Below are 27,140 nucleotides of genomic sequence, written 5' to 3'. Positions count from 1 at the left end.
TGAACACTGACTCCATATCGCACCTATTGCAGCTCCACTGGTTGGTAAGTTCTTCGGCACTTTTGCTGGGGAGGGTGTGTGATTTTCTTTGCCTATGGAAATCAGAGAAATATCTGCCTGTGATGTGATAGTAATAAAAGTCACAGATCAGTTCTTCCATCAGGCAGCTTTAAAGCAGACTGATTCTATCTGGGGAAAGTTAGAAAGTGCATCGAAAATGGTGAACTGAGAGATAAGTTGAAGTGGTGAATTGAGAGATAGGTATTTTAGCAAGAGATTTAAAACAGTTTGCCTGGTGGTGATTTACTGCTTGATCTATATTCTTCCATGGTGCTGAAGTTTCTGGGGTTTGGGGGGAAATTGTCCAGTGCAGGCCTGAATATACTGAAATGGAACTCAGTCTCAAAGATTTGAATGAAAAGTATTTTCCAGAATGTTTGGTCTCTGCTGTCCAGGTACGCCCTCCAGTCTATTCTTATACACATTTACTTGGATGTAAAAGTCACAAAGGTGAAGAAGATTTTGCTTATTTATAATCTGCCTTTTGCAACATATCTTTACAAGATGGTACACAAAAACTCAAAATCACAAAATGTAATAAAATCACAGCAGCAAGTATGGATAGGATCACAGACTGGGAACATGTACATGCTCACTCATAGTATTTTCCTGTTAGAGCCACAGTGCAAATCTGCTTAAATTTTAGTTTAAATCTCTTGTTTGTATACTCTTTTTGCTCCTAAAAGTAGAAAGGTTTGATCCACAATCCAACCCTCTAGTCTGCAGACTGCTATAGATTTACCTCACAGTCCCAAGGAGTACCAACAAAATCATATTCATGTAAATGTGTGTAGAACACAGGGTTGCTATTTCTATTTTCTCTCCATTGGATTAAATCAGTTTAACTCTAAGAATTTTATTTTAACTTCAAAAAAAACACAACCTTTTGAAAAGCATTTAACACTATTCTGATGTAAAAAAGCTTTTGTTTGAAAATTTGGTCAAAGGATGGTAGCAATAATCCTTTTCTTTTTTTCATGTTCGTAATCATGGGTTCATTTGGAAAACACTATTCAACTCATATTCTTTCCCCCATTATATTGAAATTATATTCCTTGCCTTGTAAACATTTTACCTGCAGATAATGGTGAGGGGGAGAAGGGGAAGAAGAAAGTGCTTGTAAAGTTTAAGATTTCTTAAATTTTTAGAGAAACATTTGGAAATGACTGTTTTACATACATTCAAAACTTCTTGGTTTTATGCTAGAAATGTTACTGCAATGCTATCTGGTTATACCTAAAACCCAGATATTTCCACTTCGTCATAGATTTTATTTTTAGGATGTCTTTGTGCTTTCCATTGTCTGCCCCATTCACGTCTTGAAAACCATTACTTGGGCTTAAATCAAGCAGAATAATTGTATATCACTCTTAAAGGGATGAGGAAAATGTTCCATTTGAGTCAGGGAGCATTTCTTTTATGTACCTGAGAATAAAAGACAAAACAGGATACAGAAATTTTTATTATTTTCTAAACTGGTATGTAGTAGAGTTCACCTGTTATTATGATCTTAATTCCTATTCAAGTTTGGGGCTCAAGTGGCTAATCAGACACCTCTTTGGTATAAGGCCTCATTTTCTGAAACCATTGGCTCATAATCATCTGGGGCAAGTTTGTCAAGAATTGATAAGATGTGGCTTCTGTATCTTGTGGCATAGACCAACATGTAGCTAACAGTTATACATCAGATTCTTTAAGGGGTCATTATCTTTAAAAGGCTATGAGACTTTTCTACCTGTTGTTCTCTATGATAGGGCACAATGTTAGTTGGCAGTTTAGATTAATGCAGATAATTCTTTGGCCAACAAGTATGGATATGATGGAACTGTTCACTCAACAGTGCTAATCACCAGTGCAAGAGGCTATTGGCAACTAAGATTTATTACAACACCAGTGCTGTGATGACACCCTACAACAAGCCACTCTTTGCTTTGGTGTGAAGCCCTCTAGAAGGGTGTTCTGGGGGTGTTTAAAAGACTGATTCTAAGTCTAAAATATTTCTATCTTGGCCACCTCCAAGATTCTCATTTTTTTTTTGTTTGTTTGTTATTTTTACTAGCATTATCTTTATCCTGTAAAGCAGGGGTGCATACTCTCTTTAATACTGAGAAGCATATGTCATCAGGAAGGTGTAGGGCCACAGACATATAGGCACATATTACTAGCAGCTGGAAAGCAGAGATTTTGAGAAGCATGGTCACTGGGACTGGAAGAGGCTTCCCCTCTTCTTATCTCCTGGTAAGTCTGCCATGTCTCCAGGCCTGTGCAAGGGGAGGAAAACTGTGGCTATAAGAATAGGAAACTGGGGTCTACCTTGAGAGTGAGCAAAAAAGGAGATATGTCTACTAGCACAATGATCAGCGAGGTTCCTAACAAGGAATTCTGGAGTATTTCTCTGAATAGTTGAGATGTTTTATTATTTTGCAGAATTAGGATATTTTGGATATGTAGCAATTTGGTTGTTGATTGAAAGGCATTGCCAAGAGCATGGCATTTGGAAGCTATAGGAAAAATATGATGTCAGGAAGAACAAGGTGGGCACAGAACACAGATATTCTGCCTTCAAAACTCAAAAGCTTTATCATTGCTACTGTATTCTTGTATATAGTAAAAATGAGAAACTCACTTATACAGAAAATAAAAAAAAGGAAAAAAAATGGGGGGGGGGGAGTTTCTAGTGATTCAGATTCCATGGCATATATCAGCTTGTGCACAGCCACACTACATGAGCAAACTGTGAAGTTTAACTTTTGACTCATATGTTATTACTGACATGTGCAGACATGAGCTACTTAGCTTTCATATGTACCTGAACCAGAAGTTCACCAGTTTCGATCGGCCAGATGTCATGTGAAAAATGTCAGTATCAAACAAGTGGGTGTGGCCAGTGCTGTAGTGGTTAGAATGGGACTTAGGAGACCCATGTTCAAGTGTCTGCTCAGCCATGATACTGGGAACTTTTTCGCACACCTCTTTTTGCCTGTTATGGGAACTGGAAGGGGACTCTTGTGTGCACGGGCGACCAACCTAAAACAGATTTTATCGCACACCAAAGTTTCCTCCAAAAGGCCCCATTCTGTTCCCCAGTGCCAAGCTGTCCCCGTTCAGGGATGAAGAGCGCTAAATGTTCTGGTCAGAAGTTTACTGACCGAGGAAAATGGGCCCCGTCAGCACTGAACAGGGATGGCTTGGTGCCAGGGAATGGAACGGGACCTTTTGGAGGACACTTTGGCATGTGATAAAATCTGTTTTTGGCTGGTCGCATGTACACACGAAAGTCCCCTTTCAGTTCCCGTAACGGGCAAAAAAAGGTGTGCGATAAATGTTCTGGTCAGAAGTTTACTGACCGAGGAAAATGGGCCCCGTCAGCACTGAACAGGGATGGCTTGGTGCCAGGGAATGGAACGGGACCTTTTGGAGGACACTTTGGCATGTGATAAAATCTGTTTTTGGCTGGTCGCATGTACACACGAAAGTCCCCTTTCAGTTCCCGTAACGGGCAAAAAAAGGTGTGCGATAAAGTTCTGGGTTGCTATGAGAGTTGGGAAGGAGGAGAGCCACGTATGCTCCCTTGAGCTCATTGGAAGATAATATAAATCTCAATAATAAATAAATATAGAAAATAAATAAATATTTCTAATGACATGACAGTTACTGTTAGGTTGCAATCCTATACATGTATAGCTGGGAAGATAGCTGGACCTCAGATGGGCTTGCCCAGGAGTAGAAACATATATGGGTTTATGGAACATTCATTTACAACATTAACACTTCACAGCAGACTGGAGTAGACCTTGGTGGCAATACAGAATGTGGTATTTTCCTTCCTTAGAAAGACCACCAGTTCCAGTTATTGCTGTATATTGCCCCCCCCCCTCCAAAAAAAAATGATTGTACAGAAAGGCCACATTGTCATTAATAGGAAATTTTTGGAGTAGAGCCTACATTTATATATTTTTCCCCTCTAGGACTTAAAGACTATGATGGAAAGTTTTTCTGTAATAACTGTCAGGCATGTAACACATGTTCAGAGAAAGGCAGGCATGACTGATGTCTTTTTTGAAACATGACTGCAATTCTAAGAATCACAGTTTTCTTTTTGCCTTGCATCATGAATACTCGCTTCTCTTTGCTTCTAGAAAGCTGTAAGCGTACAACTCAGATTAAAGCATGTGCATATGTATACAACAGGCCATGAACCCTATAAAATATGCATGGCTGCCATTTACAGAGCGATGGTGCATCAAAAACAGAGACAAAAAAATATTCCCTGCAATTATACACACATCAACACAGGGTTTGTAATGATCATATTACCAATTTTTATATCAGTCATTGAGGGCAAAGTATTTAATAATTCTATTTTGCAGTGACAAACCAGAGACTATCAAGAATATACTCTATCACAGATAAAGTGAATATAACACAATCTATGTTAACACCCCTTTCTACTTCCTTTGTCAAAGAGGAAAGCATCCCTTTTTTAGTCATATTATTGCAGATATCCAGATGCATCCCATTCTACTGAGAATCTCAGTATGTGATATGAACCATTAAAGACATTAAAAATGAAGGAAGATATATAGAGACATGGTAGAAAAAGTGAACTCACAGCAGGTTCCTTAGCTGCAGCATGAATTCAGCTCCCTTCTGGCCTTATAGATGAAATGACAGGTGTGCATACCAGCAAATCAAATTAATGTACATTTATCTGTTCATTTGTCATGATAATAGTTGAAAGATTATTTTTCTTTTTTAAATGGTGAACTTTTGGTGTGGGAAGGCAAAGGAAGGTTTCCTGACAAGGGAAGGCAAGGGAAGGTTTCCTGACAAGTTAGGCACAAACCACTCATTCTTATGAACCATCCATTTCTGCTGTGAACCTATTCATCCGAGGAAATGAAAGGAAAGATATCTGGATTAAAAATAACAAAGGAACTTTTATTACCTTTATTCTTCACATTTCATGCAAGGAACAGACAGCACACACATGTATGGGCTATTTTATTCTCAACAGCCCAAGGAAATTGGTTAGATTGAGAATGAACATCTGGCCCAAACTCCTCCAGTGAGATTCAATGTTGAGTGAGATTTGAACCCAAGTGTGTCCAGTCATAGCCTAGTACTCTGACCCATACTTTTGTCAACCTGCTGCTCTTCAAATGTGTTCAATTACAATTTTTTAAAATCCCAGCCGTCATCTTGATAGGGATAATGGGAACTATAGTCAAAAGGATAAAGAAGGAGAAGGCTGTTACAGCCATTCCAACACAGCAGTTCTTATGTCTGCTACAAAAACATTATGCTTGTCTACTCTTTGAATACAACTTGGTCATTTACAAGACTAAGAAACTTTTACAATATATTGTTAGGAACAGGGATGGATTTGTTATACAACAGATGAATGGGAGAAGGAGTGACCCCAAACACTATATACACTCATTGTTCTCTGATTCTCATCCCTCCTTGTTAAATGACCCCTTCCTCAGCTTGGTATTTATTGTATACCATTTTAAATTGTTACTGTGAAGAATATGCACTTTGGAGATTATCTGACATGAGACATTGCAGGAAGGACTTTCAGACGATGTCATGCTGATCTGGACATTGTCTCATCTGGGAAGGGCAAATGACAGCAGTTGCATGAAAGACTTTCATATGACATCACACTGATCCTGTCATTGTCCCATCAGTGAGGAGAATTGTACCATTTTTGCCCTTCATTTTGCATTAACAGAAGAACCCATTAATGTAATTCCATTTCATTGACATATTTATGACAGGATCAGCATGTCGTGTGAATGCTTTCGTCATGGATGGGATTAGGATGGGCTTTGCTCCATCCCCCATCTGATAATCTTGACAGACTCAGATTTCAATTAACTCCTACAGGTTTCTAGGACAGGGCTAAAAAGATTTTAGATTTACAGGATATAGTGTTGGATTTGTTTTATTTTGTTTCATTTTACTAGAAGCCACAAATTGGAAGCAGCCACAAAAGACAAACTCATTTAGAGTTAAGAATATGCCCAAGGCTTTGTTCTGAGTACCAGAACTAAACAGAGCTCACAGGTCTTCCATGCACAAAATATGCATTTCACATACCAAGAATTTATGAAGGGGATCATTTTGTTAAATGACTGTGAATTGAAAAAACCATGCTAATATACATTGGGTCATGCCAAGATCCAGCAGCCAGTCAGATCATCTGTGCTCCAGATCAATGCTACTCAAAGTGGTGGTCCTTGAACCAGTATCATTCTGCAAGCTATTGGCTTAATGGTCCATGGTGAGTTTCCAGGAAAGAAAGAAACAAGTGTAGCCAATGGGCACAGATGTAGTGTTGGTCCTGGCATATTGTGTGTGTGTGTGGGGGGGGGGGGGTTGGGGGGAGAAACTTGCCAGTTCTATACATCAGGTAGTTTAAGAAGCACTGCTTTAGATGGTAAATCACTAAATGGAGGAACAAATGCTCCTTTTGCCTTTTAATCCTATGTCCCAAGCATCTCTCCTCCATCCAAGTTTAGGGATATAGTGAATTTCTGACATAGTGATGCTAATGCTAAGGTGCTGTATTTCATTTTGTTTCATATTGTAAAAAGTTATTAGTGGACAGACTTTGGGAAGCCTGTTATAATCATGAGTAATAAAACTCTTTTGATCTGTTGGACTTTGCATTAATGTACCAACTGATAAAACTCTTATCATGCTATTAACAATTGTTTAGCTAATTATTTATGCATTTTAAAAATATGATTGGAGGAAATCTTAGGTTATATCAGATGTGGGAAGTTGCAGAATCTCTGCTGTGGTTTTTACTTGCCTTCTCTGATGGAGAGAATACTGATTATACTGAAAGATCCCTTGTGGGAAACTATATGATTTGAGGAGTTGTTCATGGTTCTAGCCATCACTAGGGAAGAGGTGTTGGTGACAATATCTTATGTGGAAAATAAAGGATACCTCTTCTTTTTCTTCCTGCAGGATTCACCTTCTTCCTGTGCCTCCACACACACACACACACACACACACACACACCATGATGGCACCATCCTCCAGGACCTTTGGAGGATAAATGAGAGGTCTAGGGGGTTGCCTTTGTCATTCTTTGCCTGGCTATAGGGGTATAGCCAGACACCTCTCAAATGCCCCCTGCTCTCCATCAGCTACTAAATAGCTAGGGAGAGAGAGCACAGAAAGAAAGTCACCCCTATGGTGGTTTGGGTTGTTGCATGAACAAGTAGTGAATTCCTTCCTCTACAAGGACCAAAAAAGTTATACATGCACTGGATGTTAGCCAGTGATATTAGTCCATTCACAGAAGCCCCCCAAGGAAAAAAAGATCAGCATTAACTGTAGAGCTGGCCACTAGATGAAATTATAGCCACATGTACACAGTCCTCATGGGAAGGGGAAATCACCCACTAATTGAAAGTCTTCAGACATATTCACCCAAAATTGGCATGAATAAGGCATACAGTGAATGGATGGGTGTTTAGGAGATTATTGTCCTATATCAGACTAGCACTTTGTGCTGGGCTGTGGGCAGAGTTAGGGTGCAGTATCCACACACCGTTCACCCTAACTCCACCCCTAGGGCATCATTTTGGCGCATGCCGATCTACACGGCACGCACCATCACAGTGCCACTCTTATGCTGCATCTACAGTGCCAAAGGCTTTTTGAGGCTCCTTTTTGTGCTCTCCAGAGGCTGGATCAGGGCCGTGGCGTGAGGTGGCTGTGGCCCCGATCCGGCCAGTAAAGGGGTGGCTGCATGCTGCCCATCTGTACAGCCCCTATTACACCAAGGGAAAAGACAAGAAAGCAAAACAGAATTGAAAATGGAGAACAAGTCTGAAGGCCTATAAGCCATTAACCCAAGTGTAGACTACCAGTTTCAGCTATGAATGAGATCCCAAAAGGGCTTTGATCAATGCCAGACCAGATGTTTTACTTCCTGAGGGAGAGAGGAAGATTCTCCACTATTATTTTATGATCTGAAGCAACACACCACTGTACACCCCCCACAAGCAGGCTCATTTAGGAGATGCTAGAAGACCCTGTGGCATACACAGCTCTGTCCACCAACATAAGAAAATGCCCAGGAGACTGCTGCACTGCTCCACGAGCTGTTTGAGTCAGTCATGCACTAGTTTAACCTCTTGTAAGGTTAGCCAGAGTGAGGCAGATGTCTCATAGGCATCAGACTTTGAGTGTCATGGAGCAAACTGTTAGTTATTTAATTTGTTATTATTGAATTTATACTGCTAGGGAGTGGGGAGAGATGCTTGTGGGATATTCTGCCTCATGTGCCAAAATAACTTGGTTAGCTTTATGGACCTTGACTGGAGTGGGAAGGGAGTGGCATTTCTCTCAGGCAGCAAAATGTCTTAGGCAACCCCTGCCTATTTTGGCCTGCAAACACTGGCCATAAAGAACCTGATAAACCATAAAATATGACTGACTGGCTGCAGTCAATTTATGGGGACACAAGTTGCATCCCACAATCCAAACTCAAAGGATGTCTTGAAATACCTGAAAGTGTTAGTGGTTTTTCCTGAGACATTCCTTTCAGCTGCCAAAGCATTCTGTACAACACTGAGACATTCCATACATTGTCATCATCAAGTTCTTGCCTATAAAGAGATTTTTTTAATGCAAAATGATATTTTATGATGATGTTGTCTTAATTTTTTAAAAAGAAAAGAAAATTAATCAATGTGTATGTGGGTGGGTGGTGGGCAAAAACTTCTTGTATCAATGCAGAAAAAAAGACAGATTGGCCAGTCACACAAACTGCAGAACTCAATGTGCGCTATTTTGTTTCTCATAGCTTCTGAAGAAAACCTTCTTCAGAGATGTCCACGGAATATGTCCAGCCACCACATGATATCTCAGAAGACAGATTGGATGGACGAGATAATCGCTGTAACCACATAGGTCAGACTTATGGAAGTTACGCCTGTGTCTGTTGTTAGAGAAAAGGCCTTCTTGCCAGCAAGAAGCACTGTCCATTGTCTCCCCCTCACTCCTCCTTCCCACCCCCAGCTGAACAACTGTTCCTCATGAAACCTGATAGACTGTGCCTTCTGGTGACACATATGATGCCAGATGGAGAAGCAGTGGGTGAGGCTGGGTCTTCCTCCCTCCTCTCCCTGTCCTTCTCTCTCTCTCTCTCTCTCTCTCTCTCTCTTTCTTTCTTTCTTTCTTTCAGGCAACCTATAAATATTGTTTAAAGCACTGGAGGGAAACAAAAAGATTTTCTCTTTTTACCCTTTGCATGGTCACAAAAGCAAATTTTCCAGACACGATTTTATGTACTGACGTTGCCAAAGAAAAAACGGATCTATAGGCTATATTTCAAAAGAAGAAACTGGCATAAACACTGCCAAGTATTCCTTGCCTAAAATAAACTATGACATTCATGGGGTCGCCATAAGTCAACAGGTGACTTGAAGGTGCACGTGCACACACACAGACACACATTATCTATAGTAGAACATTTACTTTAATGCAAAACTCCCTCCCTCAAACACTCTTCTTTTCTCATCTTTTGAAAACATTGCCACAGAGAGCAGGAGTGCCCTCCTTCTGTTTCCTCCATTTACTTTGCAAGCTATGATCTTCTCATACCTCATGATTATTCATATTTTGGGATCCTTATTTTACCTCCATTTTATAAAGAACTCTGGTTTTACCAATCCAGACACAAACATGAAAGCATATTCAATAAACATCTGGTTTGGTAAAGTCACAAATCTGAGGTAAAATAAGAATTCTGAAACACAAACACCCACACATCCACATACATTTTCTAGTGCTCTGTATTAACTTGCTTGCCCTGCCAAAGCTTCTTGGGTGTTCTCATTAATGCTTGTTTATTTATAACTTGACTAAAACTACATTAAGTTACACCAGCCTTCTCCATGCTGGTGTTTTCCAGATATTTGGAGTGATGACTACAAATGTAAATCTAACTACAGATATAAATCTTTGTAAATTTCATTCTCGCAGGTGACATTGAATGATTTTAACATTTTTCTCCTCACCGTGAGAAAGTTGTCCAAAACTGCAAGTTTTCACAGACTATTCACAGTTCAAGGTGTATTCTGTGCAAAAGAAATGCATGCAGTTCCTTAGTCATAAGGTCACCATAAATCAAAGTAATCTTGGTGGCAGTTTGCAACAACAAAACCAGCAAAGTTTCCTAGGCAGAAAACAGAATTTTCTAGGCAAAAATGGGAAGAAGGGACTGTGCAGTAAGTGCTATTTTCTTGCAGAAAACTTGTTTTTATGCAAAAAATAAAAAACAGAAATCATGTGCATTTTGGGCACAGAATAAGTCCTGAACTGCAAAGATGCTCAGTTATCCAGGATTTTCCTCATCTGACTGTTCCAGTAATCCTGTCAAGAAACCAATTTTTTTACTTTTTTCTCATTATTCTTTAGCATAACTTCTAACAATCCCAGCCAACAACACAGTTGTAGTTACAGTTAAACATATCTAGAGGACACAAGGGCAAGGAACCAGTTGTGTATTTTGCCAGGATCCTATTAACACCTCTTCCTTTTGGAGCGCTCTGTGAACTTTTAAAACTTGTTCCAAAAGAGTTGGAAACCTTCTGGAACATGCCTGCAATGCTATAAAGAGCTGCAGTAGTACAGAAGGATTTTTTCTTTAAATGTCTCAATTCTATTCCCATTGGATATAGAGCACACTATTGCATATTAACTCAGACTGAAAAAGTATGGAATTTATGAGATAGCTGCAAGTGAAGTTTGAACTGTATGCAATTGTTTTGAAATTTTCTATATATTCTTTTTTTAAAAAAATTGCAGATGATCTTTCTGAACAGTTGCTGAAGAGCTGTGAACTCAAAAAGTTACCAAGAAAGGGGAAAACTCTGCAAGTGTCTCCCAAAAGTGAGCTGGATCAAAAAAAGCCAAAGAGGAAGGATACACCAGCAATACATACCCCGCCACCAATAGCAGGTTAGCACTGGTGATTCTGCCCCAGATCCCCTTTGTCCACCCCCAGAAGTCAAATACCTGTGTTTTGCTCTGCAGTCTCTAGCAAAAGGTGAGTGAAAGTGACATAATGTCATAATGTTACATTATGTCACTTCCTTCCCTCATCAGTGAGTGACTGATAAAAACATGTATGTAGGCATAGCGGCTAGTTCTGGGGGTTCTGTGAAGGGTGTTTTTGAATGTTTTCACATGTTGGGGGTGTTCTGCATGGTTTTCAGGCAAAAATCACACAAATATTGTACAATTCTTGTTGTTTAGAACATTTTATTATTTATTTCTTTGTTTAATATGCCACCTTTCTCCTAAATTGGCCTGGGGGGGGCTCACAAAAAGGGATTGGGAGGACTGGCTTCTACAAACATGGCATCCAGGGGTTCCATGCAACCTGCACGCCACACTCCCCGCTCCCAATTTTTAACATACTTGTTCACTCAGTCTGTTTGAAACTGCTTGGTAACATTAGAAGCTGACCCCTGCTGCCATGTATTTCTAAACAATAAACAAAAACATCAGGTTTTTTTTTAATTGGGCCAAAGCAGAGAATCTTCTTTCCTGGACAGATTTTTTATTATTATTATTTTTCAGGTGTCACTCATGCATCTGTTGCTTCACCTTATGGTGATGAAAAGTTGACAATGCTTTGCAAAATTTAATTTCCATTTCTTTTGGTATTTCTGTAGGCATTCTTTCAGACCATTTAATTGGGAGATGTGACCTCTCTGAGAAGCCACCAAAGAGCCATACCACTCTAGCATGTCAAAACACAGAACAGGAACAGAAACGGCCCAGAAGAAAAAATACACCGGCGATAAATACACCACCTCTGCTTGCAGGTAAGGAAAACATAAAACAGAACGAGAACACATCTTTCAGGTACCAACAGGTAGGTTTATAGCAGAATGTACCTCATGCATAGTGTCCACATGTATGTATGGGCATCTAAATTGTGGACCTTTGGGACTAGCATTCTTCTAGTGTCTTATATAAATCCAAACTTCTCTTATGCCAGCATATATTCTTTCTTGGGTGCTACAGGGGTTGTAACTCCTTTTCTCCTTCAGCCTCAGAAGCTCCCCATCCTTTGACTATTCTGTGTCTTGTGGGGAATGGGCAAGATCAGACACATCTTACACAAAATGATTACATCTGCAATGAGATCACCAGAGGACCACAGGGGATCTCAAAGCTGTTGTCATGATTTTGCATCAAGGGCCCATTCACAAGACAAAATTATAGCATTATTATTTCACTTTATCTACCATGGTTCTGTCCTGGGATTGGGAGTTTAGTGAGGGACATTTAGAATTCTCAGCCAGAGACTGCTGATGTCTCATCAGACTACAAACCCCAGGATTATATAGGATAGAACCCTTGTGATTAAAGTGGAATAATAAACAACACAATAACTATAATTGTGTAGTTTGAATGGCCCCCTAGCTTTGGAGTCTGTACCGTAAGGTTGTAGAGCTTCTGAGGCTATAAGTAGGTATGCAAGTATGGTATATGGCTCAGCCTAGTGTAGGTCCACATGTGGAATGACTATGTAGCCTTGTTTTGAAAGGCTTAACATAGCTGCCTAATTATCAATAGCTAGCATACTATTGGTTGGTCCTACACTGGGGCCTTTTCATACTATACAGTTATAATACTATGATTCCAGTTTAACTGCCATGGTTTCATCCTATGGGATTTCATTTCACTCCAGGGTTTATAATTTGGTGAGGCACTAGAGCTCTCTGTTTGAAAACTGTAAATTTCCTTCCTGAAGTTACAGATCTCAGGATGTCATAAGATGTTGCCATGGTAGTTAAAGTGCCAGCATAGCACTATCATTGTATAGTGTGGAAGGGACCCTGAGCATATCACTGAATCAATTATTGAATGGCGAGTCACCATGTCACCAAATCCCACTGATTCAGTGGGTCTACTGGAGCTGGAAATAGGATTCTGGTTACAGAAGCTGCCAGAGGAAAGTGAGACTTTTTAAAATCAGTTCTTCAAAATCTAAATGTTGCTGAGAAGAGGTTTTCAATGAATTTTAAATGGTGCAATTAGAAGGGGAAGAGGTACTCATTGTGTTATAATTTTATATCACACGATTGGCAAATTCAATCTAACGTCAACTGGCTGGGTAAAAGACTTCACGTGAGGACACACTTCCTTAGGCATTGGTTTGGAACTCCTGAACATATTTCTAAAATAAAATGGTCTGCTCAGAAGCAGAAACTAAACTTAAAATGTTGCTAAGGTATGTCTTTCCTGTGTTCCTACTGGAGCCTGCACAAACCACAGAAACATTTTATAATCTATCTAGCATGGACAAGCATGAAACAAATAATTCCTAAATAAAATTATATTCATTGACAAGTTGCAATGAATCACTCTCATAAGCATACTCAAGGCATTATCATTATTGAATGTAGAAAGTAAAAAGGGGTCCCATTTTATCCAGAATTTGACCATCTATTTTCTATACATTTTTTTATTTGTAGCTTTCTAGTTTATCATACACCTACTATAATAAAAGAGAACAATGGTGTGCCACTATCTGTCTCCAGTAACTCCCCAAATCATGAAACTACTTAGCCACCTGAAATTAGCCTTGGGTAGTAAGGGTAATCTTTCAGCATGTGACTGAGTGTTTTGATTTTTAAATGAATTAATGAGATTTAATAAGAACTGTTTGCAATCCCATCTTTAGACATCAGGCATGTCTAATCTTCTCTAAATACAAAACCGGAAGCCAACCTGGGAGAATCATTTCTTCACTGAGCATCCAGCCAACTCTCTGTACTGCTTCCCTCCGCAGGGGACAAAACAATCCAATAGAGGAACAGGGTTGTTATGTGGGGAGAAGAGAATGCAGACGATGAAAGAGTAATGTGGCAGAAAGAGAAACAAACCTATGAAAAAGAAAAAAGAAAACCGTGGGAAGAGAGAAAGCAAAAGGAAAGAGAAATAGTAGGGATTTGTAACTCAAACAAACAGTGTAATTCTACTAGTTTTTAGTATAAGCCAGCAACAGACTTTGATTTGGCCATGGACGAGGTACAAGCAATGCCTTCCAGGATGCCCCCCCCCCCCCCATAGGCTCTTAATGGGTTACTGGAGGCTGAGTACTAAGGCAAGTATAATAGGGAATAGGTGGCACTGTAGAGAGAAGTGAAGAAGCTAAAGCCACTGCCACCATCATCTTTCTTTTCTCTGGTGCCTCTGGGTTTCATTTCCACTATGTACATTGGGAACACCCTTTATGTGTTCTGAGAGTGGAATACAAAGGTTCAGTGGGAAATAAGATAGCAGCAGCTGTAGCGGCCTGGCCCAGCACTTCTCTTCAAAGTGGCAGATGATTAAAAATGTTCCAAAGACATTTTTAAAAGGTCAGTGTCAGTTATAGTAGCCCCTTTGGGATATACAGACCTCAGCATTTGCCCCACCATTCTAGCTGCTGACAACCAATGTGACCTTTGATGATGCATAGGTTACTAATGGTTGTTTCAGATGTCAATGTTCTTTTGCTATGAAAAGGAGGGTGAGCTGGTACAATGACAAACCTACACTGGGATTCAAATGATAATTGATAGTTACAGATGAGATGGCTAAGCCAAATTGGTTTACAATTTTATGGCCAAGTGATTCATCTCATGAGTGATCCCACACTCATAACACAGTTTGACAGTCACCATACCTTGAGAAGTATGTTAAAATGTGAATTGATCCATATATGGTAGTCCAGAGCCTCCAGCACAACATAAAGCCTTTACCAGATCAGTTATCATCCCCAAATAAGGAAATCATAGTGGCATGATCACCTCAAAAATAGTATGTCAATCAGTCCTTAGTGTGGATTACTGTTGTCATTGGTAACAATGATGATGTTGAATGTATACCCCAACTTTCTCTCTGAGATGGAATATGAAATGGTTTATAGTAATTTAGAGCAAGACTAAGCTAAAATCTTACTTTATGACATTAAAAAAAAAGAATTAAACAGGACAATACTATGAAAGTATATACATTTGTTGATAGCTGGTTAACCACTGTGAAGGGCATAAGCAAGTATAAGGAAGAGAACATAAATAGCGAAATTTGGCCAAATAAAATCTCATTTCTACCTTCCTTCACCTAAGTAGCCTCTATGTTGTTCTTGCTGTTGTTGTTGGGAACAAAGATCAAAGTACATTTTCAGTTGCTTTTTCTATCATCCAGCTTGGCTTTTGTGTGCTGACTGCATGGGCACTCTCAATGAATGTTCTTATTTTCACAAAAACTCAATACATGCTTCCACATTTTTCTTCTGAAGCAGCTGTCAAAGGAGGTGTCCCAGAGGAAGCAGATGATACCCCATAGATCAAACTAATACTAGTTATTTCAGTTGTTGTATCATGTAACAACTACTTCGGTGAACACAACTGCTTGCCCAAAATGGTTTTCCTCATACAGATATGAAAATGTCATATCATGGTTAAGTACTTCCTTTCAATATAAGCTCTCTGATCTGTTTGATGGTGAATCAACATAATAATAACTATATGTGAACATATAAAACAGTGTATTGCAACTTTGGAGAGTCTAAGAGCCATATTCCTTCACCACCCCGATCCACCATAGTTTCCATCAGTACCTAGCAGCAAAACTGGAAGTTATGAGAACATTACAGCTGGAATCCTGTTTAGTGGCATACACAGACATAAGATGGAGAGCTGAGAGGGAGGGTTCAGAGAAGTCTCAGGGTATATCTCTGCATCATCCTCTGAGAGTTCCAGAAGTCTCTAGCAGATATCAGCAAATGATTTCATCATTGTGTTTCTGGCTATGGGGACATAGCCAGATATTTCTCCAATTCCTTCTGCCTCCACCAGCCATGGAATGGCTATGGGGAGGGGGGGGGGCTGCAGTGGCTCAATGGTAAGTCTGGTGAATGTTGCATGGCCACACATAGAATCATTCCCTATGCATAACTATGACACTATGCTTTCTCCTATGACTCCTGAGATAGAGTCTGAACCTCGAAATTTTAGATCAAATCCTTACAGACTGTGAGATTTCAAAACAGTGGGATTATTCGTAAAACTGATATATCATATATCCTCACCTATAAGTCAACCTTATGATCGACCTTATGTATAAGTTGAGGGTAGGTTTTGGAGCCAAAATTATGGATTTTGATATGACCCCTGGATAAGTCAGGGGTGAAACTTTGGGCTATACAAAGAATGTAAAGGATGAAGCAAAGGAAAATGATGCCAAAGACCTACAAAATTCTGGCACACATTACTGTTTGTGCTTACCCTAAAGGCTGGGTGGATGAAGAGGGAACTACGGTAAATCATGGCTATGTGATGTATGGGGGAGGTGACGAAGCACAGGTGAGGCTAAGAAAATCCAGACATGTCAAAAAGGATGAAAAGGCAAAGCAGAGCAAATGCCAACTATGTTAGCAGTGATTATAATTATTAACTTTAATGTGATAACTTTGCCTGATTTTAACCAAGAAAAGCTGACAAATATACACAGATATCTTATTCAAGTCCCCGAAAGCCAGATCCTCTTGGTGTTCCTTTGAGAGGAACTGTCAAAGAGCTGCTACCCCTGCCACTTGCCCATAGAGGCATCCATTTTGGAACAGAAGCAGCACCATGGCAGAGAGAGCAGAGGGGTCCATGCTTGTTTTAGGTGCTCCAAGAACAGACTAAGTTTTCGCCTTTTGCCTCACTACTCAGAAATTGGGATGTTTCCTTTTTGGATAAGTGTTAAAGTACAGTACCTACAGTGGCCTGTGGATAAGTTGATCAAGGTTTTTAGGTCAATTTTTGTTAAATGTTTTGGCTTATACATGGTTATATGCAAGAGTTTTGGGACATGCAGTGAGAACCTTGTGAAAAGTACTTCATCTTATGCTGCGGAATATTACTTCAACATCTTTCCTTCGTTGCCCTAATGCAAAGCATTCTTTTTGCATTTATTGTGGTGACAGGGAGAGACAGCCTGATCAAAGTGCTGAGCTGTAGCACACAAACAAGTCAGCACAATGTGACTAGAATTCTCTGTTTCGGCCCAACTAGAAGACATCCATTCAATTCATTGTTGAATAGTGATTCAATATATTGGTAAATCCAGTTGACTCAGTGGCTCAGCAACCACAATTGTATAACTGCTGTTTGTGACATTACAGATTTGGCCATCATTTTTAAAATGTTTTTAATCATTAATATTCGTCTATAATATGAATGATTTTTATTTCCCATTAGTCATCAGAATGATAATTTGTATAAGAACCTATCAATTGCCAGAACACTTGTTTGTCACAAAGAGCAATAGAACATACAGTCGGCCCTTCTTATACACGGATTTTTTATACACGGATTTAAGCATACACGGTTTGAAAATGTTCCCAAAAAGTATAAATTTACCTTGATTTTCTATTTTTTATAAGGGACACCATTTTGCTATGTCATTATATGTAATGGGACTTGAGCATACACGGATTTTCTTATACACGGGGGATCTTGGAATCAAACCCCAGCATATAACAAGGGTCCACTGTACTTTCAATCTAATCTGCTGATTTCATCCACCCCTTTCCTTAGCTAATGCTAGTAGAGAGTTGTCACTTGCACTCTTTAACTAGAATACTGAGGTTTCTAAAAAGCTGTTTTGTGTGGCAATGCTACTTTCTCTCTGTATTCAGTCTTTATGACATGCTTGCAGGAGTTTTCAATGTTTAAAAGAAAGAAAAATGGCAATGAAAAGGCCTAGAGCTGAATCAACAAATCCAATCAGCAAGTTAAAAGCCTGTGTACAAGAAACAGTAGGAGGCTGGTTTATTGACAAGCTTTTCTTGGTCTCAGACTTTGATGTCCCTCAGTCAGCCTTCCATAAATGAAAAAAGTGCATTGTGCATTCCATTATCTGATGTGTGTGTGTGTGAGTGTTTGTCTTTTCACAGGAATTGATAAAACTCAGTGAAACCACAGTAGGGATATAAACACACTAAGTTGCTGAACACAACCATTCAGCAACCTGTGTGCAGGGACAAAGGGAACTACTATAACAATCAATGTATCAGAGATATAGAAGACAACAACAACAAAAGATAGAACAAGGGCCTCTTCCACAAGATCTAAGAAATCAAAGGGAAATTTAAACCAAGAGTGAGAATACTAGGAGAATACAATGCATGATTAAGCAGAATTAAAAAGACTATGGAAACATTACACTGAAGCACTATATAAATGAAAAGTTGACAGATTCACTCAGAGAAGAACCATTTGAAGATGAACACATTTTTTTAAAAAAAAAGTGAAAAGGAAGCTGCACTCAAATCACTTGTTAGAAATATTTATTTATTTGTTTATTTGTTTATTTGTTTATTTATTTTGCTGTCTCTCTCCCTGAAGGGATGCAAGGAATCACCAGGAACAGATGGCATATCAGTAGAGCTGTTCCAAACTACATAGACAGAATCCAGTTGTGATGTCCTGCCAGGACTGATTGAAACTTTCCCCTGCATTTTCTTTCACATTGGTTCACGCCTTAGGTTATTTTAGTGTAGAAAAGTCATTGTATTAGTTTGTGGGAGGAGCTGTAGGTTTCCCCTGCATTATTTCCAGGTTTGGTTTGCCCTTTCTCAGCATGCTCTGCTGTAGCTAGAGGTTTTAGTGGGGAGCAGTCTTTGCTGAGAGCAAGCAGAGAGCTGTCTTTTGGTGGGAAGCAGGCCCAGACAGCCGGAAAGGGCATTTCTTACACCTCAGCCGAATTAGTTACCATCAGCAAGTGAATAGAAGATTTCCGGAGCTAAAAGACCCTGCACCAGCTCCATTGAGTGAGGGGAGCAAACCAACATCAGACCCAGAAAGATGACATCCGGAAGATTGCTGAAACTGTAAAGTACCTTTTGTTTAGAGCTGGGAGGAGAAAACTCTTTATTTTGTCCTTTAAATTAAATTTCCCCCCTTTTGAACTTTACATTCAGCTTCAGAGCCTCTTTTGGGTAGAAGAGTTTGATCTCACCAGGGTACCGGCGTTGCACACCCAAACCTGCCACCACCTTTAGTTGGGTGTGTCTTCACACCAGTCAAATTCTAATGAAAATCTACCAGCAAATAAAGAAAACAAAACAACTGCCCACAGATTAGAAATAGTTAATATACATTCAGTTCCTCAAGAAGGGGGATACCACCGTTTGCATCACTCTGTCTGTTTAATTTGTACGCTAAATGTATCACACATAAAGCTGGATTAGACTCGTAGGAAGGAGGTGTGAACATTGGAGGAAGGAACATCAACAAATTAAGACATACAGGTGACACCTTACTACTAGAATTAAATAACAAAGTCTTGAAATGACGATTAAAGACAGTTAAGCAGGAAAGTCCAATGCTGGTTACAGGTGAACTTTTAAGAAAATAAGAATAATGACCACAGATGTTTTACATAATTTTAAAATAAACAACAAAGACATTGGCATAGTCAAAGATTTTCTATACCTTGGCTCTGTCATTAATCAAAAATGGACTCTGCAGTTTTTCCTTCCACTATGAGAAAAGATGAAGAATCACTGAAATGTGTTTTTTTTTTGTGTGTGTGTACTTTGGGGTGTTTGTGAAATGTTCATTTGCTTAAATTCGACAGTTCATCTGCATCTGCGGCTGACATCTTCAGAGAGTGTTGGCATGGAAGTGAATGAGGCGTATATACTGTGTGACCCCCTTGGCTGGGAGGAACTGATCTAGATGTTAATCTGTGTGTTTGTCTGTTTACTGCTGGCCCATCCACAGTTGTCTGCAGTGGCCAGCTTGTTTTCTCACAGAAGATGAGGAGGAGGAAGCAGGGATGAAAAGTCAGTTCGGGGAGAGCCAAGCATAAAAGGAGCTAAGGCAGAGAGGAAAAGAAAGTGTGTGTGCATACATGCTGGATTAGGGGAAATGGGCAGGAAGGTGTGTGTGTGTTTGTGACTGGACCAGCTGTTGCTCCCATAGAAATAAAAATTGCCCTTTACTCTCTCTGCTTCCAGCAGCCCATTCCCAGGTACTGAGGGAAAGTGGAGAGGAAGTTGTATGTCTATGTGTTTGTCACTGAATGAGCTGCTATCATTGGCATTACCACATTGACCTGTATATAAGCCGGCCCGGGATTTGGGGGTCATTTTCTGGGCATACATTTCTCGACTTATAGATGAGTGCTGTATATACTCATGTATAAGCCTAGAAATTTTTGTCAAAAAATTGACCCCAAAAAGCTGGGTCAACTTATCCATGGGTCAGTGTAAGTAGTGTATCTTCACTCTTCTCCTTCTCTGAGTGGCGTGGCAAAAGGTATGAGCCTATGTCATCCTGGGAGCACCCAAAAGAATCACCACCCCCCTAAATTCTATCCATCATGACAATGCTTCTGGCCTTTTTGAATACTTAGGTGGGAAAATGGCAGTGGTGGCATCTCTTTGGTGCTTCTCCTCAGAGTGGAATTGGGCTTAGAGGATCTGAATAAGACATTTCTACATGAAGACAATAAACTTCATCCTTTATGTTCTTTATTGCATGCCCCAAAGTTTTATCCTTGACATATCCACAAGTCATATTGAAATCCATAATTCTGGCCCCAAAACGTGCCCTCAACTTATGCGCGAGGTCAGCTTATAGTCAAGTATATACAGTACATGCTTTGATATTATTTACAACACATAAGAAATAACGTAAGAATAAGAATAACATTTCACTCTCCTTACCACTGGGTACCATTCTGTGAAGACACTCTTTAGGTGTCTTATACTTTACTGATCACTGCGCTTTAAAAATAGGGTTAGGCCCAGCCAACGATGAGGAAGTCAAGAAAGATATTTTTAGAAAGCCTGCATTTGGGGGGGGGGGGGGCACCTGTGGTCTCTTAATGTACAGATACAATTTTCAAACTGTGTAACAAACTAAAAGATGTTTATAGGAATATTTGCACACACCATCAGTGTTGTAGAGAGGTTAAACCAGGACACAGAGAGGACAGAGGTCTCTAGAATAAGCCATGTGGTTTGGAAGATGTTTCCAAAGCTCAGACCAATGTGGGAATACCTTTAGAAAAGTAGAACTTTGCCATCCAACTTTTGGGAAGGAAATCCTCAAGGTAAAAAAAAACCTTGTCTAACTGCATCCATACACAGTAAGCTCCCAGAGTAAAATACTTAGGTAGAGTAAGATACTTACATTCTTTTCCTCTTCTTCCCCCCACCCCATGCACAATGTTTTTTCTGCAATAACACTATTGCACCATGAAACAATTAAAACCCATTTTTTCATTCACCTAGCTTTGTAAAGAAGGGGGAATTTCAGCTTCAGACAGGTTATAGGACATCCTTTTCCCAACAGCTTTCAGATACAGGACCCTTTCACTCTACATAATAAAGTACTATGATTTCACTTTAACTGCTATGATTCCACCCCATGGATCCTAGGATTTGTATTTAAGGGAAATGTACTTTAGAATTCTCAGCCAGAGAGGTGTAGTGTCTTACCAAATTACAAATGCCATGGTATTTAAAGATGAATCTTAGTGCTATACTTGGGTTGTATGAAGGGGCCCTTAAACTGTACATGAAGAAGGTGATAGAATTAACTACACCACTAAAGGATAATAAGAATAATCATAGAATCATAGAGTTGGAAGAGACCACAAAGGCCATCTAGTCCAACCCCCTGCAATGCAGGAAATCACAATCAAAGCATCCCCCTATAAACCTCTCCACAAATAGAAAACCACTACAGGCAATGGGCTGTTCTAGAACATTTGTTCCTAATATCTGGAAGCAGTGTGTGATTGTGTGTGTGTGTGTGTGTGTTAGTTACTTATAGTTTGAAATTAGAGTTTTTAGAAATCCTAACCCAAATTGCAGTCTGAAATAGTATTGTCTGTTCTGACACTTCAGATTTCCATTGCCTCATTCAGCATTATGCATACACTCAGCCTCATACTTTTCCCTGGAAGAGAAATGTAAGGATAGGTAAACACCCACCACATCCCAGTAAAACAGAGATCCATAATTACAGCTATCTTTTCACGTGCAATACAGGTACCATAGCTGTTTCTTTCCTACCTGCCACATACCTGCTATTTATATCAAAACCAAAATACATTGTAATTGCTTACAGTAATATATATATATATATATATATATATATATATATATATATATATATATTACATCCTTAGATCATTTGATCATGAGTCAAATCTCTTTTGCTTCTGAAAGTGCAGGAACTTCACTTCTTCTGTAGTTTCTGGAGCCATAAAGAGTATGGCACAGATATGTCACCATCACCAGCCATCAAATCTTGATGTAAACCTTGTAGTCGCACATTTCGTGGCTCAAAGAAAGGTTTATTTATAATGAACTGATTCATCTCCTTTCTTTTTTAAAGGTATTAAACTACTTAAAGAAGAGAAGCAGACTGTGATTGCTGAGGATGAAGAAAAGGAAACTGAAACATCACCTTTTTAGCTTCTTGTTGTATTGCCAAGTTTTTGTAAATACTGGTATGAGAGTCAGTAGTAAACATTTCTAAAGCTGTTTCCAAAATAATAATAATAATAATAATAATAATAATAATAATAATAATATCATCAGAAATATAGTCCCTATTGTCTTTATACACACAGTGGCCTAAATCCCATTAGTCCTGACTAGATTAGACAGTCAGTCAGTGGGTTTTATCTGTGTCAGTTCATATACAGCAAGTGAATCAATGGCTCTACTTTAATTGATGTTAACCAGTAGAATCCAGACCAATACATTAGAAATTTGGGGTGCTGTTGACATGGGCCTAAAGGCTCATATCACTCCCAGCCTTGTGTTGTTCTGTTTGGATGACAGAGACCATTAGCCCTGGCCTGGGATCAATCCAGGATCCAGAAGGTGTGGGCCCAGTGGATCTGGCCCAATCCCAGGTCAAAGAGGCCTTAGCACAGGCCAAAATGACTTGCTGTTTGCTGTGGAGTTTCTCCAAAACTACATGGCAAACCCTGGCAGATCAGACAGCCCTATACATCTCGTACCTCCCTTTGCCGCTCGTGAGATCTCCGTGTCCATGTCTGATGTGGAAACAGGGTGCCTGGCTACATTGGTGCAGCTTCTCACTAGCAGCAATGGCAGAGAAAGGTAAGGAGTCCATGGTGCATGTACGGGAGAGCATGTAAACACCAGCTCATCTCCACGCCAGCCAGGTGGAAAATCCTGGTTGGGACTCAGGCTTGGCCCTATTAGCGCAGGGCCATGCATTACACCTGCAGTTGTACATTTTTGGCCATTGTGCGATGGATATATGCAGGTCATGGCTGCATGAACAGAGTTCTGCAACTGTAAGTATTTCACACAGAGTCGAGCATTCTTGGATAGTACGTAACTATTTGTCAGTGCCTTCAGTGTATCATGTGATTCACTGGGATTACCAAAACAGCCATTACACATTCTCCACTGCACAATGGGACAATAAGCAAGCACATTCACAGATCAGTTCCAAAAATGTAGGTATTCAGATGAAAGGTGGAGTAGCCAATGCATCTTAAGCATTTTAGTTTGTTGCTGTAATCAGAGGAGAGGCAAAACCTACTGGCCAGACTTGCTCTGTATGGAGGTCATTTTATATTTGAAACCAAAAGAAATTCTGAACATACTGTAACGTTGAGCCTAATATAATAACTTTATTACAGCCATTTGGCCAGCACAATTGAGCCTAAGTATTTCTCCGTAACTCCTTTGTCCTCTCCTTGTCTTGACTTACCTTGCACTCAATGGTGCCTTGCATTCTGGTGGTTTCCCTCCACCAAAATCAAAAAGAACAAACTAACCAACAATCACTCAGTGAAGCAGAAGTATTTCAGACTAGAGTTGAATTCTGGTAATTAGAGACCAATCTGTGGTTCAGCATCCATCACACACATCCATAAACATAGACTATTTTTCATAAATCTACAGGGTTATATAAATAAAGCATAATAGTAATAATAATAATAATAATAATAATAATAATAATAATGTAGACCCCATTTTTATTCTGGACCACTCACAAGACATCTTTCCCACCAACCCTCATCCCATCCAGCTTTCTAACGCCACCTGAACATTACCCACTCCTTCCCTTTCTGCCAGTAGTATGCAAGGTGTCCCATCATGAGTCTAGTACTAGATTCATCCCTTTCTTGTTATTTCCAGTTAGATATTTTTCATTTCCTTGAAGTAATTCTATAATAATAATTATGCACATTGTTCTTCTTGCCTGATTATCACCTGGGATCACTGAATATTTGAAAATGCACTTCTGAATCTGCTGTCATGGAGCACTCTTATCATCAGGTTATCATTTAACCATGGGAAGCAACCTGGCAGCTGTTAATTTTGATTTCTGTTGCTTAAAACTAAGCCAGCATGCTCTTCATATCTTAGTGAGGAAGGCACCTCTATAGACTATTTAAAATGAGGCTATGCCATTACAAACTGCTGTTAATAAGTGATGAGTCCACAGTTGTTAATGTTAATCCAAGTATTTCAGTTGTAGTATGAAGTTTATTATCTTCATTTGTACAAGTGATTTGGTTGCATTTTCCTCGTTATCAAATGTAGATTTAATGTAGCACTCGGAATTAGAATTTGATGAGAGCAATCCATCTTTGCAACTTTCAAATTAGAAAACGCAGTGCCATCTGTATAGAGACTGCCTGGCAGTGAAATGTCTGTAGGGTGTGTAGTTTTATGTACTATGTAATCTAATAAGGATACAGTAGAATATGATTTATTTGGATAGACAATTCTTTCATAATCTTTGACCTATTTTTTTGGAGGAGCAGAAAACTGCTTTTGTTTTTAACATTTGTTTGTTTTCAGCTTAGGTTGAGTGCATACATCAAGCTGGAATTGTTTGGTCACTGTCTTCCAGTGATGTCAAACACTATGAAATTCTGACATCATGTACTGTCCTATTCACTGCATTAGTTTGCATGGTGTACTGCTTGAAGTGTGGAAATGTCATGACTATCATATTGTGCATCATTATTTATTACATACGAAAATACCCACAAGAGAAGTTTTGTTAATAGCACCTAAGGGTGCAACGTCCATGTTCCTGTTTTTAGCAATGTTATGTCCTACTTGTTAAGGGCCTATGTGATCTCATTTACCAAAAGTATAGGGAATCATGCCCATTCTAGCAAGAACATTCAGTTTAGTGGTTCAGACCAGAGCTTAGAACTAACTAGTTACAAAGAGCTAGTTGTCTATAATTTATTCATTTCCTCAAAGGCAGAATTACATTACAGCTGTAACTTAACAAGGTATAACTTCACTCATTTTCAATGCAATTATAACTTTTAGTTACTTTTGTAGCTACAGAAGTGTGGCCTTACTAAATGACAGAAGAGGAATAGCACATGATTTAAATGTTGTCTTGTGTTGCTCAGGTGTGAGTGTAAATTGTGTGTGACAAGGAGGTAGGTGGGAGGAGAGTGTAACATTACAGGTAGGTTGTAACATTCAGAATATTTTTCTTAAGTGACAATAGTAACATTTAGTGACACAAATGTGACAGTAAGGCCTTGCCTTTTAAAAACTGTACAAATGTCACTGAAGTCCACTTTAATTTCTACCCTTTTGATATAATATATCTTTAAAAATTAATTCAGAGTTGTCATCAGCGAATGCAATTAAATTTAAAATATATGGGCAAAATATAAAGAAGTTATTTACTCAGTTTGCATATTGTAAAATACCTCTTCTCTCAACACACAACCAGCATATGAATGATGTTATAACTGGATATAAAAACATAGCCACAGATATTTATATGTGGCTTCCTAATTTTCAGATTCAGATATTTTTTTAAAAAAATGAAATGCAACAGAAAAGGGGTAGCTACTGAACCAGAAAAAACAATTTCTCTGTGCCAGTAAAGTTAGTTTTTCTGTTCTTTCTTCCTTGTCAGTGTAGCAAAGAGTGTGCTATTTGGATTTCGGTACTTCAGGTTGGTTTCTTAAACACACACACATACATAAGACTGTAGAATACAAATACGCTATAGAGCAGAGGCTATGTTTGTTTTACGCCCAGAATTGCAGTATTTAGAACAGTTAATCAATTTAGCAGTGTTCCAAAATAGTTAAATGTATTATAATAAATGTTTTTAAAGTAGTAACTGTGTTGTTGTTTTTTAATTTACTCTGGTTAAAATGGGCAAATGGACCATATGATTTAGCAGAATACCTAAGCAGCATTGCATATCCTACCTTTGAATTCTTCTTTACTCTCCTCTTGTTTTCTATGGTGTTCCACTGCCTTTCACTTTAGAAATTTAATGCAATTCAGCCATCACACCAAACCATAGATTATGCCAACCCTAATTAACAACTCACAGTGTATTTTGAGTTTCCTGATCCATAGCTACTTTCATTTTCCAGCACTTGCTTAGGACTGAACTTGGTAAGTTCACTTTCATCTTCTTAAGCAGCCTTTTGAGGGTGGAATAGGCTCTAATTATGTTTGTCAACAATATGTGAATTCAGAAATAAAATCACAGCACACGCTGTGGTTTGCAAGCCACCTTGAAACCATATTTTTATTTCATGGTGTGGCAGGCCATCCGAAACCATAGTTTGTAAGTGAACCTAGGCAGTGATGTCACCAGGGGCATGTGGGGGGTTCAGACTACACCAGGTGACACCACTGCTCCGCAAACACCTACCTTTTGGCACAAATGGGCTGTGGCATTCACCTGCTTCCCTTTAAAATGCTTTAAAAGATGATGGGAGTGGGGTGAAAGCTCAGTGGGGAAAGAAAGTAGAGGCCTCAGAATTTTTTAAAATTAAAATTTCAAATTTCAACATTTTAAATTTTTTATTTTTTATTTTTTTAAAATATTATTATTTAAAAAAAAACACATCACATTTAACCAAATCTTCACTATGTATATGTAAATGCATTTAGGTTTTGCATGTGGTATTGTAATTTGAAGATATAATTTTAATTTTCCTAGTTGTATATGTCACTCACAACTATTAGCATTACATTCAGTGGT

The 27,140-nt window shown here is 39.1% G+C and overlaps 1 protein-coding gene across 1 annotated transcript; it reads left to right on the top strand.

Annotated features, from left to right (window-relative positions):
• Positions 1–22,579, top strand: PPP1R17 (protein phosphatase 1 regulatory subunit 17). Its single transcript, XM_089531280.1, has 5 exons — positions 1–44; positions 8,894–9,000; positions 10,900–11,052; positions 11,772–11,924; positions 22,500–22,579. The coding sequence occupies exons 2-5, from the start codon at positions 8,919–8,921 to the stop codon at positions 22,577–22,579; spliced, it is 468 nt and encodes a 155-aa protein (XP_089387406.1). The 5' UTR covers positions 1–44; positions 8,894–8,918.
• The last annotated feature ends 4,561 nt before the right edge of the window (positions 22,580–27,140 follow it).

This window comes from Sceloporus occidentalis, unplaced genomic scaffold, assembly GCF_023333645.1.
Source record: "Sceloporus occidentalis isolate IW3139 unplaced genomic scaffold, rSceOcc1.0.p SCAF_7, whole genome shotgun sequence".
NCBI classification, from domain to species: Eukaryota; Metazoa; Chordata; class Lepidosauria; order Squamata; family Phrynosomatidae; genus Sceloporus; species Sceloporus occidentalis.
The sequence above is the reverse complement of the archived record's forward strand: the minus strand, read 5'-3'. Positions and strand labels throughout refer to the sequence as shown.